Source organism: Mus pahari, chromosome 5 (genome assembly GCF_900095145.1).
Source record: "Mus pahari chromosome 5, PAHARI_EIJ_v1.1, whole genome shotgun sequence".
Taxonomy (NCBI): Eukaryota; Metazoa; Chordata; class Mammalia; order Rodentia; family Muridae; genus Mus; species Mus pahari.
In genome coordinates this window covers 68,487,896-68,506,460 of record NC_034594.1, presented here as the reverse complement: position 1 = coordinate 68,506,460, position 18,565 = coordinate 68,487,896, and the positions used below count along the sequence as shown (strand labels likewise).

The 18,565-nt window shown below is 41.3% G+C and overlaps 1 protein-coding gene across 1 annotated transcript in view; it reads right to left on the bottom strand.

Annotated features, from left to right (window-relative positions):
* Positions 1-15,882, bottom strand: part of Rbm44 (RNA binding motif protein 44) — a 19,490-nt gene extending 3,608 nt beyond the window's left edge. The window contains exons 1-11 of the mRNA XM_021199356.1: positions 15,810-15,882; positions 11,984-13,461; positions 11,691-11,749; positions 9,869-10,039; positions 8,774-8,957; positions 8,672-8,694; positions 8,464-8,548; positions 3,380-3,494; positions 2,662-2,790; positions 763-842; positions 589-662 (exon numbers count right to left, since the gene is read on the bottom strand). Of these exons, the coding sequence (XP_021055015.1) occupies positions 589-662; positions 763-842; positions 2,662-2,790; positions 3,380-3,494; positions 8,464-8,548; positions 8,672-8,694; positions 8,774-8,957; positions 9,869-10,039; positions 11,691-11,749; positions 11,984-13,461; positions 15,810-15,882 (2,471 nt within the window). The remainder of the gene's footprint in view (positions 1-588; positions 663-762; positions 843-2,661; positions 2,791-3,379; positions 3,495-8,463; positions 8,549-8,671; positions 8,695-8,773; positions 8,958-9,868; positions 10,040-11,690; positions 11,750-11,983; positions 13,462-15,809) is intronic.
* Between the last annotated feature and the right edge of the window lie 2,683 nt (positions 15,883-18,565).

Below are 18,565 nucleotides of genomic sequence, written 5' to 3'. Positions count from 1 at the left end.
TGTGTGTGTGTGTGTGTGTGTGTGTGTGTGTGCCTGTCTCTGTGACAGCATAGACAGGCGATGCAGCCACCACCAGAAACTATCAAGCAGAAGTAGAAAGCGCACAGGTTACTAGGTCAGCACTAGTTGGTACTTTCTGAGCCACCTCTGTCTTTACTGCTGCTGTGACAACAATATCATCCTTATCCTCGTTCTACAGAGAAGCAAAGACTAAGAGGTCACTGAAGGAGCTGGGGTTGAGCCAGTCCCATGTCTAGAGTACATCTTCTACTTAGTGTACTCTGCTTCTGCTATGGAATTCTGTATAGTCAGATAAATATACAAAGATCAGTTAACTCTACTAATCACCATGGAAGCCATGTGTGACACTGCATGCTGAAATCTCAGGACCCAGGATTCTGAAAACAGGGTCAGCAGTCTGGACTACGCGGCATAACCAAATCTCAGAAGAGAGGACCACTGCAGAGGTCCTGCCGCTATCTGTTAGCCTGGGTACACCCCTCCCCAGTGGAGTGGCTCCTGCTTACTGGAAATCTGTTGCACAGTAGATTTATAGTAACGCACACCTATTGAATTTGGGTAACATACCTGTAATTAGTAGGAGAATCATAAATTGAAATTTCAGAAACTTGGTATTTCTGGAAATGAGACCTTAAATCAGCCTAAAAGAAGAAAAATAAAATAAAATTTGTAAAAGGTTGAAAAAAATCACAATAATTTACAAATTTGAAGTGAAGCCTCCCAAAGAATTTCTGGGCATACCTCGGACACAGAAGGGCGAAGACCACCGACATGTATCAAAAAGCCTTGACCTCCTCCATGTAGTTCACTATTCTTCAATTCTGATTACAGAAAAAAAATCACAGAAATGCCCACAGTGAAGGCAACAATGTTACCTATTTCATTTTTACAAAGCTTATTGATTTATGTGATGTGTGTATGCTGAGTGTGCAGAAGTCAATGGACAACTCATAGAAGCCACTCCTCTCCACTCACCAGATAGATTATGGGAATTAAACTGAAGTCATTATTAGTCTTGATGGTGGGTAGATGCACTTGCTGCTAACTTGAGTCCAATCTTTAGGACTTGAATAGTGGAAGGAGAAAATGGACTGTCAAGCTCTCCTCTGACCTCCGTAAGCATGCCTTGGCACACGCACACATCACACATATGCCCACAAAATAATTACATTAAAAATCATGAAGTTACAAAATATCAGTATTACACTAATCATGTTGGTACACCTCTGTAATCCCAGCATTGAGAAAACTGGCATGAGGATCATAAGTTCAAGGCTAGCCTGAACTACATAATGTAACCTTTTCTTTTCTTTTTGCTTTTTTTTTTTTTTTTTTTTTTGAGACAGGGTTTCTCTGTGTAGCCTTGGAACTCACTCTGTAGACCAGGCTGGCCTTGAACTCAGAAATCCACCTGCCTCTGTCTCCCAAGAGCTGGGATTAAAGGCGTGTGCCACCACCGCCCAGCTCCTTTTCTTTTTAAAATGAAGACAAAATCCCAAATAGGAAAAGCAAGCACCAGAGATTGAAGTCAAGAGTCTCTAAGATTTCTGCATCTTATTCATGTCACCCTAAAATAAAGAGGTTGAGTTACTCAGTATCTAGTCTCTTGGAGCTTGAAAGTTTACCACATACAATGAAACCCATTTCTCTCTGCTTCAAAGAGCTTAGAAAAGGGGTGCACACAAGTTCTAGTCCCCGGTGTCATACTCGCCAGAGTATGGTCTGGAAACAAGCACACAAGGGAACCTTTGCATTAGACACGAGCCATGGCAGGTGCAGACCTTGCTATTATGGGATGTATAACAAGAAAACGGAAAGCAAGTAATTTGATTTTAGGTAGCATCAAGCAAGGACTTAGTTTCTTCCTATTTGACAAAAGTATGCAAAATTTATATGCTCTATTTTCCTGGTCTTCACTGTAAGGAGACTGGATGTGAAGTAAGTTCCCATCCTAAAAGTCCTTACTCAGGATACAGACAGTGTACACATACTTGTCTAAAGACTTCTTAGTTTCTACCTTTTATAATTCTTATGTAATAATGGAAGACCTATGAATTCCAGTTTTTCTCAGCTGTAAAAGTAGCTTAGCCTCTTGAAATGGCTATGAAAATTAAAGGGGGCTCCGACTGTTATTTCTGTCTTACAGAGGAGGATGTGGACAAAGGTCTGGGCAGTTCCAGTCACTCATCTATTGAGAGGTAGTGCTGGATCCAGGCATAGTCCCTCATCACTATTCATATCTTGCCTCCTTCTTTCATTTACTAATCTGTTTATCTATCTGGATAGTAATGTGTGTGTCCTGGAGAGAGAATACTGCAGTCAAACGCTACAGTAGAAAAGAGTAGTGACTGCGACACAGGAGCATCTCCTACCATCTCTTCTCCTTTCACCAGTCCAATAAAACTGCTAAATTCTGTGGGCTGAAGAAATGAAGACTTAATAACTACTTGGTCTTTAAAACCTTCACCGCCAATTGGCCAATTTTCTAACTTTGTAAGAATAAGGAATACAAAAGGAATAAAGGTACAAAGAGGGGAAAAATACTTTTATAGCCCGTCTCCCAAAAGAACATAGGAAAAGTAACCACCATTTTCAGGTAAGCTAGGTTATCATTTTTTCTGTACATTCTTACAAACAAACCTAATGGATTCTTTGGCTCCCATTCCTCGTATTCTGTTGTGTTTTCTTGAGTTTCTGAGAAGTCAGCTCCAGTCAGCCTCTCTGTGGCATCAAACCAGTCTTCGCTTGCTTCCTGGACGGTTTTACACTCTAAGGCATAAGCACAAGGAACCATAAACTGTGCATGTCTACCTCTCAGGACACATTTATAAACACATCTGCCAAGACAAGGGTAACCTTTATGTGTGACCTAGAAATGGGCACCGTGGAACAGCAAGCCAGGTCTCTGACCTGGTTTTGTCAAAGGCACTGAACACAAAGCTCTTTCAGTCTAAGGCTTCTGGTCCCCAATTTCCTTAACTGAACACTGATGGCCAGTGTATCAAAAGCACCCCCCTCTGACTTTTGGGAGTTACTCTTTACAGATGAAGTATTCTGACATGACAAACCCAGTAAACATGCTGCATTACTTGTTCTCTGTTTTTATTTTATTTGTATTTTTTTTGGCATATGTAGCTCTGGTTGTCCTGGAACTCACTATATGGATCAGGCCAGTCTTGAACTCAGAGTGCCTGCCTCTGCATCCTGAGTACAGGGTTTAAAGGTGTGCATCAACATGCTCGAAATATTGTTTTCTGGAAGCCACACAAACAATATCTATATCTATATCCATATGTAGGTATATGGATATAGACATACTAACAAACAATAATATATGAAAATACATGTTCATCCTTACCTTTGTCATTGAGCTTCAGGTGATTAAAGTCTATGTTTATATCACCATTTTTAAAGTCGTTGTTCATGGGTGATTTATCTTGCTTAGGATGACTATTGTCAGGTATAAAAGACATCTGAAGATTAAATACAAACAGAAACAAAGATAAGGACTAAACATCACTGCATTCTACTTGAGGCAGGCATTTTTCACATGTATTATTCTGCCCTCCGAATAATGAAGGCTATGACAAAAAAAAATCATTATCATCTGACTTTGTAGTAAAAATACTCAGAATAGCTTGTTGGTTTACATCAGTAAGAATTTGGGTCTTAATTCTGTCTATAGTAAAGGTATGAGTACAACTGTTATTCATGATTTTTGAGATAGTAACTTTTAAACATTTCAGAGTATATGGTTTTATCTATTGGAAATAAAAACCCTATATGTAGACCTGAGTTCTCTACATTTAAATTTCCTGAAAAGGAAGACAGTTATGAGCTAGGGTGTACTTCAAGGGTAGTATGTACCTAGAATGTGTGAGGGATTGCATTTGACTCTAATACCACAAAACAAGACAAAACAAAAAGCCCTAAAACCAAAAACCTAATCCAAATCCCAACCCCCACCACACACAAACAAAAATCACACAGTAACATCGAAGGTGACATGTAACTATGTTAAACTGTTAAAACAGTACCTGAATAGCATACCATCTTTAAAAACAAGCAATTAATTTAATCTTACAGGCATCATAGAACTTCAGGGCTGGCGAGCTGGCTCATGGGGTAAGGCCACTAAGGGTGACAACCTGAGTTTGACCTTCAGGACCCACAGGGTGGGAGGAGGAAATGATTGACTCCTAGAAGTGTCTCCCGATCTACATATGTGCCCTGTGACATACATACACACCTATACACAATAAGTACAAAATGGAAAAGGAAGTATATTGCTTTATAGTCAAAACTAAAGACTATAAAACTGGATTATACAGCATCTTAAACTTATTGCTTAAAAGAATTTTTTGTTTTGTTTTGCAGTACTAGGGATGGAGCCTCACGCATGCTAGACAAGAGCTCTTAAGAACTGTCTCCCCAGCAACACTCTGTGTTTTAGGTGTTCCCTGAATCAGCCCGCTGCTCTACAGCTACACGGCCATCAGGGTGACAGCACAGACTGTTAGATGGCTAAAGTATTTTAAAAATACACAACAAATCTGAGCATATAAAGTTTAGCTTTGAATCTATTATTTCTTCTTAAAGAAGAGTTTTCAGTGGGATGCTCTCTCAGTATCATTTGTTTGTATATTCTCTTGGTATTTGAAGTATTTTACTTTTCATTCCAAACTTCAGTCAGAGAAGCAAGACTGGTTGCCATCTTACTGGGTAAGAGAAACTTCAGTTCTTTGGACCTCCACAGCTTTCAGTATGTTCTTCCCTACTCATTTCTCGATGATTCAGTCAGTGTCTCAGCATGGACCATGACTACACTGGCTTTACATTTGTAATCCTACTGCTACCTGCTCCTGAGTGCTGAGATTATGGGCATGTTCCACCATGCCTGGCCTGAAATGTGCTCATAATAATTAACCACTTTCTTGTTTGCCAAATGACAAATATTTCCCTGGTGTATGGGACAGACTAAAATAGCCCAAGACATATTTCCTAAGGGAAGAATTAACATTTTCTTTGCCCCAAATAAAATAAATACCACTTTACCTCACAAAAACCCAGCAGTGTGACCCTCTGGTTCATATTAGCACCATATCATGGCTTGCCTGGACAGCCTGGGTGTATGTACTGGTGAGCTGTAGGTTACCATTCCTGATTTTTCTCTCCAGTGACTGTCTAAGATGGGACCAGCCAGGAGCACACAGGTCACAGATGCTGTCTACTCTCTCCCTACCTGTTCAATACAGTACTCGAAGTCCTAGCCAGAGCAATTAGACAACAAAAGGAGGTCAAAGGGACAGAAACTGAAAAGGAAGAGGTCAAAATATCACTATTTGCAGATGATAGTATACTTAAGTGACCCAAAAAATTGCACCAGAGAACTCATAAACCTGATAAACAGCTTCAGTGCAGTAGCTGGATATAAAATTAACTCAAACAAATCAGTGGCCTTTCTCTACACAAAGGATAAACAGGCTGAGAAAGAAAATAGGGAAATAACACCTTTCACAATAGTCACAAATAATATATCTTTTTGTGACTCTAACTAAGGAAGTTAAAGATCTGTATGGCAAGAACTTCAAGAAATCAAAGAAGATCTCAGAAGATGGAAAGATCTCCCATGCTCATTGATTGGCAGAATTAATATAGTAAAAATGGCCATCTTGTCAAAAGCAATCTACTGATTCAATGCAATCCCCATCAAAATTCCAAATCAATTCCTTATAGAGTAAGAAAGAACAATTTGCAAATTCATTTAGAATAACAAAAAAACCAGGATAGCAAAAACTATTCTCAACAATAAAAGAATTTCTGGTGCAATCACCATCCCTGACCTCAAGCTTTACTACAGAGCAATAGTGATAAAAACTGCATGGTCTTGGTACAGTGACAGGCAGGTAGCTCAATGGAATAGAATTGAAGACCCAGAACTGAACCCACACACCTATGGTCACTTGATCTTTGACAAAGGAACTAAAACTATCCAGTGGGAAAAAGAGCATTTTCAACAAATGGTGCTGGTTCAACTGGTGGTTAGCATGTAGAAGAATGCAAATCAATCCATTATCTCCTTGTACAAGTTCAAGTCCAAATGGACCAAGGACCTCCACATAAAACTATATACACTGAAACTAATAAAAAAGAAAGTGGAAAAGAGCCTCAAGCACATAGGCACAGGGGGAAATTTCCTGAACAGAACATCAATAGCTTATGCTCTAAGACCAAGAATTGACAAATGGGACCTCATAAAATTGCAAAGCTTCTGTAAGGCAAAGGACACTGTCAATAGGACAAAACAGCAATGAACAGATTGGGAAAAGATCTTTAGCAACCCTGTATCTGATAGAGGGCTAATATCCAATATATATATAAAGAACTCAAGAAGTTAAGACTCCAGAGAACCAAATAAAAATTTAAAAATTGGGTACAGAGCTAAACAAAGAATTCTCAACTGAGGAATACCAAATGGCTGAGAAGCACCCAAAGAAATGTTCGACAGCCTTAGTCATAAGGGAAATGCAAATCAAAACACCCCTGAGATTTCATCTTACACCAGTCAGAATGGCTAAGATCAAAAACTCAGGTGACAGTAGATGCTGGTGAAGATGTGGAGAAAGAAGAACATTCCTCCATTGCTAGTGGGATTGTAAGCTGGTATGACAACTCTGGAATATACCCAGAAGGTGCTCTAACATGTAATAAGGACATATGCTCCACTATGTTCATAGCAGCCTTATTTATAATAGCTAGAAGATGTCCTTCAACAGAGGAATGGATATAGAAAATGTGGTACATTTACCCAATGGAGTACTACTTAGCTATTAAAATGATGAACTCATGAAGTTCTTAGGCAAATGGATGGACCTAGAAAATATCATCCTGAGTGAGGTAACCCAATCAGAAAAGAACACACATGGTATGCAGTCACTGATAAGTGGATATTAGCCCAGAAGTTTGGAATACCCAAGATACAATTCACAGACCACATGAAGCTCAAGAAGAAGGAAGACCAAAGTGTGGATACTTCAGTCCTTCTTAGAAGAGGGATCAAAATATCCATGGGAGGAGATACAGAGACAAAGTCTGGAGCAGAAACTGAAGGAAAGACCATCCAGTGACTGTCCCACCTGGGGATCCATCCCATATACAGTTACCAAACCCAGATTCTATTGTGGAAACCAACAAGTGCTTGCTGACAGGAGCCTGTTATAGCTGTCACCTGAGAGGCTCTGTCAGTACCTGACAAATACAGAAGTGGATGCTCACATTCATCCATTGGACTGAGCACAGGGTCCCCAATGGAGGAGCTAGAGAAAGGACCCAAGGAGCTGAAGGTGTTTGCAGCCCCATAGGAGGAACAACAATATGAACCAACCAGTACCCCCAGAGCTCCCAGGGACTAAAGCAAAGAGTACATAAGGAGGGACTCAAGGCTTCAGCTGCATATGTAGCAGAGGATGGCCTTGTCGGACATCAATGGGAGAAGAGGCCCTTGGCCTTGTGAAGGCTCAATGTGCCAATGTAGAGGAGTGCCAGGACAGGGAAGCAGGAGTGGGTGGGTTAGTGAATGGGGTGGGGGATGGGATAGGGGGTTTTCGGAGGGGAAATGAGGAGAGGGGATAAAATTTGAAATGTAAATAAAGAAAATATCTAATAAAAAAAGGAAAAAAGAAAAAGAAAAAAGTTTCTATTCCTTTCACCTTGTGTTTTCCAGTTTATGATGAATTACATATTACCTTCCTCACCATATTGATGACAACTGCCTAACCAAGGCTGGCCCTAAGGTTAGCACTCACTCCTTCTGCTCAGTCTCATTCCTCAAATGAGAGTCCAAAGAGTGAGTTAGCAGAATGGGAAGGAGGGTGTCAGCCACGGCTTCTGAGAGTTCCTGCTTATTCAGAGGCTATCAAAATAGATTTCAAAGATGAGATTATGGATGATAGCTTAGCTGGGTTGCTTGCTATGTAATCATGAGGCCTGAGTAAGATTGTGCTTTTATTTATGTAAAAAGCTGGGCATGTAGCACATTTGTAGTCCCAGCACCGAGATCATCTTTGGATGACCAACACCATATAAAAGTCAGGCAAGATAGTGTAGACTGTCATCCCAGATCTACTGCAAAACAGAAAGTGGAGACCAGAGAGTTGCCTGGAAGTCTGCAGGTCAACTAGGCTGACACAACACATAGGAGCCAGAGACCCAGTCTCCAGAGGGAGGGTGAGGACTGACACCAGAGGTTGTCTTCTGACATCCACATACCTAAAACAGGTCTGCTGCGACAAGTGTCCTCTCACCCTGCCCCCACACATGCACATGTGGGTGGCTCCTGAAGACCACCACCCAAGGCTGAACTCTGCCCTCCACATGCATGTACCACACATGCACGCACAGCTGCACACACAAACACGCAGGTCTCCCTCTCCAAATTCTTACCTGGGACAATGTTTTTAGTAGGCCCGGAGAAACATCAACATCAGGTAGACTTTGATTATCCAGCTCAGAATTTGCTCCTGAAAGGCTGAATAAATAAACATTCTTAAAGAACTTATCCATGGTCTCAAAAAGAAAAGAGAATTTACATATATGGCTTAAATAGTTTCTAAGAGCAGGTAAGTTCTACGTTAGATAAAACTATAATCACCTGCATGCTTCTTCTCTCATTAGCTGAAAACAAGGGAAAAACAGATTTAGTATATTCTCTGTCAGAGTGAAGTAACAGTTTCATTCTAGAACACATACGTACCCTGGAAACAAAATCGGAGAAGGCAGATAACAGTTTGGACTCCACTGACAGTGGAGGCAGCTCTTCCAGAGGCATGCCCTTGTGGACTTTTCCTTTCAAGTTCAAGTATCTAAGTTTCAAGTCTTCCAGGACAGACAGCAGTGCTGCGCCTAATTCCTTCTTAGCAGAATCGGTTGGTAAATTCCTGTTCAAAGTTAAGTTCACAGAACTACATTACTCAGACTCAAGTCGCTCCCAACACTAACATGGAATCATACATTCAGTTCTGCTCTACCAGATCCTAGACTTTACCTGTTAAGTGAAGTACAGCACATACATTTTCTAGGGTCAGTATCAACAACCACAACAGGTAAGCTAGAAAGAATGTGGCAGAAGCCCATGAAGAAACCCCAACTGACTTTAACCTTACTCAGGTAGTAAGCACATGTATTTTACTGGACTAATTACATCAACCACAATTCACTGTGACATTTGTATTTGTGATGGTTCGTATATGCTCAGCCCAGAGAGTGACACAATTAGAAAGTGTGGCCCTGTTGGAAGAGGTGTGCCACTATGGGTGTGGGCTTTAAGACCCTCATCCTAACTGCCTAGAAGCCAGTATTCTGCTACCAGCCTGCAGATGAAGATGTAGAACTCTCAGATCTTTCTGCACCATGCCTGCCTAGATGCTGCCATGTTCCTGCCTTGATTATAACAGACTAAACTTGAACCTTTGAACCTGTAAGCCAGTCCCAGTTAAAACGTCCTTTTAAGAGTTGCCTTGGTCATGGTGTCTGTTCACAGCAGTATAACCCTAACTAAGATAGTATTTTATTTTTGATTTTTGAAACAGATCTTAAAATGTAGCTCTGGCTGGCCTGTTATTCACTAGGTTAGCCTAGGCTAGCCCCCAACTTAGTCATACTCCCGCCTCTGCCTCTCAAATGCTAGAATTATAGCCATACCCAGCAAAATAAGTTTTTTGAAACTTATTACATTTAAGGAAGCTAATAAATCCAGAAATAGCCTATGTTTTTTTTTCAAAAGTTAAACTTTCTAGAATAAAGTCAGTGATAAATTTTAAGAAAATCTAGATTTAAAATTGATGAACACCTATTGAGTCCCGCTCTACTTTCTATTACAAGTTTGTAAATGTGGTGACAGTGGCGATGGCACATCTGGTAGCAAACATCCAGAAGGTGCATCTCCGCCTTTACGGCCCTCTCAGTGGTCTTCTCACAGCACTTGGATGGCACAGCCTTCTCTTCACAAAGCTGAAATGTCCTTTAAAGTAAAAGACAGTATCATATAAGAGTCAACATTTTCTACAGTAGTGACAATCTTCTTTCTAGAAACAGAATTTAAATTTCTTTTTTTTTTTCTTTTAGTTTTTCAAGACAGAGCTTCTCTGTGTAGCCCTGGCTGTCCTGGAACTTGGTCTGTAGACCAGGCTGGCCTCAAACTCAGAGATCTGCCTGCCTCTACCTTCTCAGCACCAGGATTTAAGGTGTGCATCACCACCACCCAGCTAGATTTTAAATGTCTTACATTTCCCTGTCAAGTTTAATTCAATTCCTATTAAAAAGAGGACATGATAGGAACATCTCATCAGGATCAAAGCCTAACAGCTCCATATATTCTCAGAGCTGGAACCTACCTCTGCACTGTTACTTCTCTCATAAGCAGGGTCCATCCCCAGTGGGGACTCAGCTCATCCCAAGGTGATAGATCTGTGTTTAGTCTCAGTCCAAGTCTGGCCAACTTTTAATAGCCATAGGCATTTAAGGCCCAAACCACTGTTAAATGTGTTATTTAATAGAAAATGGACAGGACTTACATTTTTCTTTTCTTTTTTTTTTTTTTTTTTTTTGATTTTTTTTTTTTTTTTTTAATGTAAGTACACTGTAGCTGTCTTCAGACACTCCAGAAGAGGGCGTCAGATCTTGTTACAGATGGTTATGAGCCACCATGTGGTTGCTGGGATTTGAACTCCGGACCTTTGGAAGAGCAGTCAGGTGCTCTTACCCACTGAGCCATCTCACCAGCCCTACATTTTTCTTAATTATTAAGAGTCATTCATATAAGCAAGTACTTTGCTCTATTCCAAGAAGCCCCATGCCAGCCCAGTGAGAAGGCTCAGTGGGTGAAGATGCTTGACAACCTGAGCTCAATCCCCGAGAGCCATACCATGGAGAGAGAGAGAGAGAGAGAGAGAGAGAGAGAGAGAGAGAGAGAGAGAGGAGAAGAGAGAGAATCAACTCTTCCAAGTTGTCTTCTGACCTCCACATATACCTGCATTTCCACATAAAGAAATGCAATTTAAACTTTTCTTTCTTTTTTTTTTTAAAGTTCAAGTCACTAGAGTTTTTGAGTTATTAAGAGTTTTTGGAGTTTCCCTCAACTACCAGTTCCTATCTACCTCTGTTTTGGAAGTATAATTTTTAAATTTAATTTCACAGTTTTGAGATACCAGACTAGTCATTAAAAAGACAAAGAAAAAAACAGGCCCATGATTTCAGAGTACGGCAGTGTGACTTTCTTCCCTTCCACTCTTGCTTTATGGCTCCAAATGCAAAATAAAACCAATGATGACAGTTTAAAAGTACTTCACTGTGCAGCTATTTTTCTCTTCAAATGTATGGCATTTTCCTGAATTTTCTAGCTTACATAATCTATGTTTAATTTATTCAAAAGAAAGAAGGGCAGTGTGTCCAGATGAGGTATGAGGGAGGGGTGGGAGAGAGGAACTGCAGCTCTTCATGGAGAGCGCTGACATTCTGCGTTGCTCGTATCTATATGCTAGAAAGAGTGGCTAAAATGTAAAATTTCTTAAAGTCCCTTTAATTCTACATGTTTAAATATGCCACACAGAAAATAAAGCAATCTTGAGCTTTTCTTTCCTGTATACATGTGTGAACTTACCCAACTGACCTACCTCTTAGGGTGCTTCTGTCCGTCTGTGGTATCAAATACTTTTCTTAACTCCAAGGAATTCTGAAAACAATATAAATTACAAATATATAACAACAAATGAACACTATAAACGGAGTTCCAAGATGTGAAATCTTCAAAACAACTTTGTGACAATGTCTGCCACCCAGATAGAGCTGTAGCATCTATCAGCCACCCCCTTGAGTTAGCATCTCTCCCTGAGACCCCCCCAATACATATTTGCATAACTTTTAAAATCTGTAGAGTAGATTAAAAGTTTGATACTGTGGATTTTACCTCATTCAGGGAGCTCCCACTAGGCTTTAAGCAGCCAGTTGAGAGTGGCCTTCCTGAGTCACTTCCTGGGGCAGCTCTCTGTGAGTCTCTGCACTGCTGCCCACACGACCAGTCGGTGTTACAGGCCACACTTCGTTTGTCACTTTGCCACTCAGGTTGACTCTGCCCCACCATCTTTGTCTCTGTGATACTTGATGCAGACACTATGGAAGAGCTTGCATTTGCTCTGCTGCTCACACCCAGTGTCTGCTGAACTGCAGCTACACATGATGCTGCATCTGGCACTGACGTAAGACACATTTCTTTCATCAGAGAGCATGCCTTATTTGTGGCACTGCCTTGTACATGTTGTAGGCAGCTGCCCTCTACTTCTGCCTGATAATCTGTGACTGCTACCCTTGGTATCACAGGAGAGAAAAAGCACGGCTCAGGGAGGCTTTTGTATTGTGAAGAGCCACAGAGAGAAATGACCGAGTCATCCAGAGCATCATTAGCCTTCAAGTGTGTCTCAAGGGCTTGGTCTTGGGGAAACACGGTAGCATTCTCAGGGTGCTGTAATGTTTTGTTCTGGAAAATTCTATTTCCATAAAAGTCTTTAGTTTCAATTGTTTGAGATTTCATTTCTTTAGTATACACTTGAGTTTCAGGTACTTTCTGATGGTTTAAGGGAGAACTGCTTCTCTGGAAAATGTCATCAAATGCTTTATGATATGTGAAACCAACCTCTTGTTCCTTACATTTTTCATATTTTTGCTCATGATATTCTTGTAACATATCAGAACTCTGAGATATAGAGACTTGGGGTGAACATTCTTGTGCAAAACCATTAAGTGACTCCAAAGAGGGGCTCGGACCACTCTCTAATTTACCATGATTATCTTCGAAATTACCACCACATTTAAAGTCATAGCTTGATGTTTTCAACTCACTAACATCTAGACTGGACCTGCTTACTGTCTTCGCTAAGTGTGCACTTATGCACTCCAGCTCTGCGCTGTGGTACTCCTGCTGTGAGTCTTCGTCCATGTCACTCTTCTGCACGTCTCCACAGCCAGCACCTGAAGCCTCGGCGCTCCTTCCCAATCCAATGCTATTATTATCTTGAGGTCCTAAAGTGTCAAAAACAATCTCTACTTTTTTGTGCACTTCAGGATGTAATTCTGAATATAAATGCAAAAGCTTTTCATCCTTGAGTTTTGATTCTGAATAATGGATGGAATAGGTCTCATTCAAAAAGGCATAGTCAGTACTGTCTTCAAACTCACTTGACTGGGAGAAAATATTCTGTATGTTAGAACCTTGATTTTCTGAAAAGGATAGTTCTGATAAATCTCTCTGGTCAACACTGCTGTTCTCTTTGTCACCAGCCCTTCCTTCTGTTGCCAAGGAGTCCCCTTCACCATTAGGAAAGGTCAATTTAACTTCGTTGCAACCATTGGAAAATAACATATTTTCTTTCTTAGGATTATAAAGTTTATCTGTTCAAAACAATAAACCAGAGAGTATGTTAACAATATTGCTGACACTGAACACTGGCAAAGACTAGACAGGGTCTGGTCCTAGCTTCTTCAAGCCCTGGACTACTTCTACATCCTCAACGACAAACACAAATATGGCTTGTAGCAACTAAACAAACTAAAACCCATCTCCAAGCAAGCACACTACAGCCCTGGGCCCACTGTGATGATTATTAAAGGTGGGCCACCAGAGAGTAGATGAGGCCATGAGGGCAGGCCCTCAGGATACGATTAATCCTCAAAAGGCAACAGAGCACTTCTCTTTTGCTGTTAAATCCCACACCACATTAAGACACATTATTTACCAGTTAGAAAGTGATTCCTCAGGAGGATCTGACCATCCTGGCATCTGAACCTCACACTTCTGGCCCCAGAACTATGAGAAAATAATCTGCAGCTGTTTAAGCCACTAACTGACGGTGTTTTGTTACAGCTATCCAAGATGACACAGTGTAAAGCTTCTTCCTGAACTCTTCAATGGTGAGAGATCTTTTCTTTATAGGGCAGCCACTTTACTTGTGGCTTTGCCTAGTAAACTTTAAAATAAAGAATTATTTAATAAATTATGGGCTATCTGCTGGTGTCAGTTGTATGCAGTGTGTAAATTAAGGCAAGAGGTTTCTCGGCTATACTTGCAACTTATGGCTTTCCTAAGGCACACAAAAAACTAACCACAGTTAAAAGACAAGTATTGACCATTGTGCTAATGGAACAGGTGAATCTGAGGAGAAAGGAGGGGCAGAGTTTGAGGAAAACTTTAGCTAGTGCAGCTGGCTGTGTGAATGCATCAGCCCTTGCAGGCACTTATAATCCAGCCTGCAAGGAGTAGAAGAGCTGTCTGAGTGAAGTATATGTAGCTGGCAAGGCCTTTTATAAGGTGCTAAGACATCTGGCTCTTATCCTAAGGGAAGGGAAAACCAGGGCAAACCCCTTCAAAGGGTAGTGACTGAGAGTGAGTTGTAGAGACTTCTTGTGAGCAAAATGCATGGGAAGGGATGGCAGATAGACCAAGAGCACAGAGGCTGGAAAAGGGCATTGAATAACAGACACTTTGTGTGCACAAGTGACACAAAACTCTTAGAGGATAGTAACTACTCTTGTTCTAATAAATTCTGGAATTTTCTATTTCATTTTACTAAAAAGCACACTTAGCTCACTTTATTTCATGACCCATGGATTGGCCACTACCTGCTTAAGTAAGATTCACTGGGCACTGCATCTGAACTGGAATATTTATCACTAAAGAGAGGGAGAGCCATGAAGAACAGGTACAGAGGAGGAAGAGGAAAGTAAGACGGGGAGGGGTGCACTGGTTAGTTGTGTGTCAACTCGACACAGCTGGAGTTATCACAGAGAAAGGAGCTTTAGTTGGGAAAATGTCTCCATGAGATCCAGCTGTGGGGCATTTTTCTCAATTAGTGATCAAGGGGGAGAGGCCCCTTGTGGGTGGGGCCATCTCTGGGGTGGTAGTCTTGGATTCTATAAGAGAGCAGGCTGAGCAAGCCAGAGGAAGCAAGCCAGTAAAGAACATCCCTCCATGGCCTCTGCATCAGCTCCTGCTTTCTGACCTGCTTGAGTTCCAGTCCTGCATCCTTTGGTGATCAACAGCAGTATGGAAATGTAAGCCAAATAAGCCCTTTCCTCCCCAACTTGCTTCTTGGTCATGATGTTTGTGCGGGAATAGAAACCCTGACTAAGACAAGGGGGAAGCGAGAGTTCAGAGCAGGCGAAGGGAATCTGAAGTTATGATAAAGAAAATCTACACACACATGCCCAGCAAGCTGAAGTCAATACAGATTACACACAAGTCACTGTCACACATCAGGGACACAAGGATTTGTTTTGCTTAAGTGAGTTAGTGTATTGCTCATTTTAAACTTTTTGGTTTATTTGGGGGGGGGTTGAGACAGGGTTTCTCTGTGTAGCCCTGGCTGTCCTAGAACTCATTCTGTAGACTAGGCTGGCCTCGAACTCAGAAATCCACCTGCCTCTGCCTTCCAAGTGCTGAGATTAAAGGTGTGCACCACCACTGCCTGGCCATTTTAAACTTTTTATACTATCATATTACGATTTTAAGATTAAACAAATTGGTCTTCCACAGACTTACAAGGTTTGTGTCTTTTGCCCTTCCCACTACATAATAAAAGCAATTTGCCCACTGCTACCAAAAACTCATGAGGGAATTAGCAAAGTTAAAACTGTTGCTGAATTGTCCCAGCTTGCTGCTGGAGGCTTTAAAACAGCCACCCTGTAGGAAACCTTTGTTTACAAAATGTATCCTTCCTTCATCAAGAGGTGTTCATCCTTACCATTTTGGAAGTGTCTTCCATTTTTGTGGTAATTTTTATCAGAATCTGTTCCTAACGCTGCAGTGGCTTGCATAGTTCAAAGATGGATGCTCTACGAAAGGTATAACATTGACCTATTAGTATACTTGGCACAGAGTTATAAAGCTTAGAAATAAGCAAAGCAGTAGTTACAACCAAAGGTTCTAGTATCAGAGAGCCAATAAACATTAAAACATTGAGTAACCTTTATTTATTTAAAAAAATTTTTTTTTGAACAGAGTCTAATATATCCCAAACTGGCCTCAAGTTCACTATGTAGCTAAGGATGACCTTGACTCTTTGACCCACGATCTTTTAACTGTCAAGTACTGAAGCAATAGGTATATCAGACTTATAGGGTACTGTGGATTAAATCCAGGGCTTTGCATAAACACTATTAACTAAGTTACATCTCTAGCCATTTTGAATAACTGATTTAAAAGTATGAATTTATAGCTCTATAAAAAATGTAAGTAAGACATAAGACATTCTTTAAAACTTCTATAATACATGTAATGTAAGGTCAGGTATCTTAGTCACTGTTCTATTGCTGTGAAGAGACACGATGATCAAGGTGACCCTTATAAAAGAAAACATGTAATCGAGGCTGGCTTACAGTTTCAGAGGCTCAGTCCATTATCATGGAAGGAAGCATGGCGGCATGCAGGCAGACATGGTACTGGATAGCAGCTGAGAGTTCACAGGAAGCAGGAAGAGAAAAAGTCTAGGTCTAGCATGGGCATCTGAAACTTCAAAGCCTAAACGGAGTGACTACATCTGGGAGGCCACACCTCTCACAATCCTACCAGAGTTCTACACCTGGTGACTAAGTATCAAATGAGCCTATCAGGGCCATTCTTAGTCAACCACCACAGTGAAATCATCAAGATGTCGGTAAAGACTAAGTCTGTTGCCAAATATGCATAGAAATTGTTTCCTTAGCAATCTATAGAGCTATGAAGACCCAACCAGGAGCTGAGGAGAGTTACAGGCATGCTGTAAGCCTGAGGACCTACATTCAGATCCCCAGCACCCACGAGCATCCCCAGCCACTTCAGACTGTACAAAGCTGCTTTATATAGTTTGCTGCAAGCGACAGAGCCAATATCCCCTCCTTTCCAAAAGTAAAAAAAAGTTCTGTCTTGTCTGATATGCTTAACTGGTTTTTCTTTGTTTGTTTGTTTTTTCACCCAAAGCAGCATAGGCAGGATATTTATTGAGATATTTGTAGGCCTGCCTAAGGCTTTGGTCTACTGCAAACTTCATTTGCATATAATGAAGAAAAAAGAAAACAGGAGGAGATGGAGATGGGTCTAAAAAACTAAAAAGTAGCTGGGCAGTGACAGCACTCCACACCTTTAATCCCAGCACTTGAGAAACAGAGGCAAGCAGATCTCTGAGTTTGAGACTAGCCTGGTCTACAGAGTTCCAGGACAGCCAGGGTTACAAAGAGAAACCATATCTCAAAAATCAAACCAAACCAAACCAACAACAAAAATCTCCAAACCAACCAACTAACCACCCACCCACCCCCAAAAGGGCAAGTAGAATGGCTCAGCTACTAAGGTACCAGCCATGCAAGCCTGACAGTCTGAGTTAGAGCCACAGAGCTTTATACCATTAACATAAAGGTGAGAACCAACTCCATCAAGTTGTCCTCTGAGCCTCACCTGTGCTGTAGTATGTAGCACATTTATTGTCCTTTGTCAGTTTATCTATCTTACACACACACACACTCACACACACACACACAAGCAAAGCTGATTCTAGAGATCTCACACTAATTGCATCTCTCCTTCCACAATCCTCTTTCTTTCAGAGAATACAGGAACTGGCAAAAATGTCAGTCCAAGTTGCCACTGCTCCTGACTATGAGCTGTCCGCTTTGGAGAGAGAGGTATGGTTCACCATGGAGTGGCTGAGTGACACAGGAGGTTGGGAAATGCTGTAGCTCTGGATCATTGAGATTTCACGGCCTTCATGGCCATGCTGCTGTAGCATTTTGGTGTACAGCAGGGTCTATGCTCACTGAAACCAGCAGGATTTCCTAGGGGGACACCTCAGAGACTCCTTTCATCAGTACCCAACAGAGCCACTGAATTTTCTATGATTAATTTTCTCTCATGGGAAGCAAAGATACCGGTGGCCCTGTGTTTTCTATAGACTAAAAGCTCACCTGTTTGTTACAAAACAAAGTTTCTCTTTAGTATATGTCTGCTTGTGATTTAGAAGGGCATTGGAGGACAAGTTCTCCCCACACTGTGCATAGCAATGTTGCTTAGCCTGTGGTGTGGCTGGTCTTCTAACAAGGGTATTGAGCCTGGGGAAATGGTTGTCTTAAGGTCACTATAGCTGTGATGAAACACCACAAACCAAAGCAACTCAGAGAGGAAAGAGTTTATGTGGCTTATATTTCCATATTGGTGCTCATTATGAAATGAAGTCAGCACAGGAACTCAAATAGGGCAAGAATCTGGAGGCAGAGCTCATGTAGCAGCCAAGGAGGGTTGCTGCATACTGGCTTGCTCAGCTTGCTTTCTCAAAGAATCCAGGACCACCTGCCCAGGGATGGCACGACAATGGGCTTGGTCCTCCCACATCAATCACTAAGAAAAGCACCTGCCTATAAGCCCAATCTTCTGAAGGTATTTTCTTGATTAAGGTTCCCTCCTCTCCAGTGACTCTAGCTTATGCCAAGTTGACATAAAACTAGTCAGGACAATGGCTGAGGGGCTGAC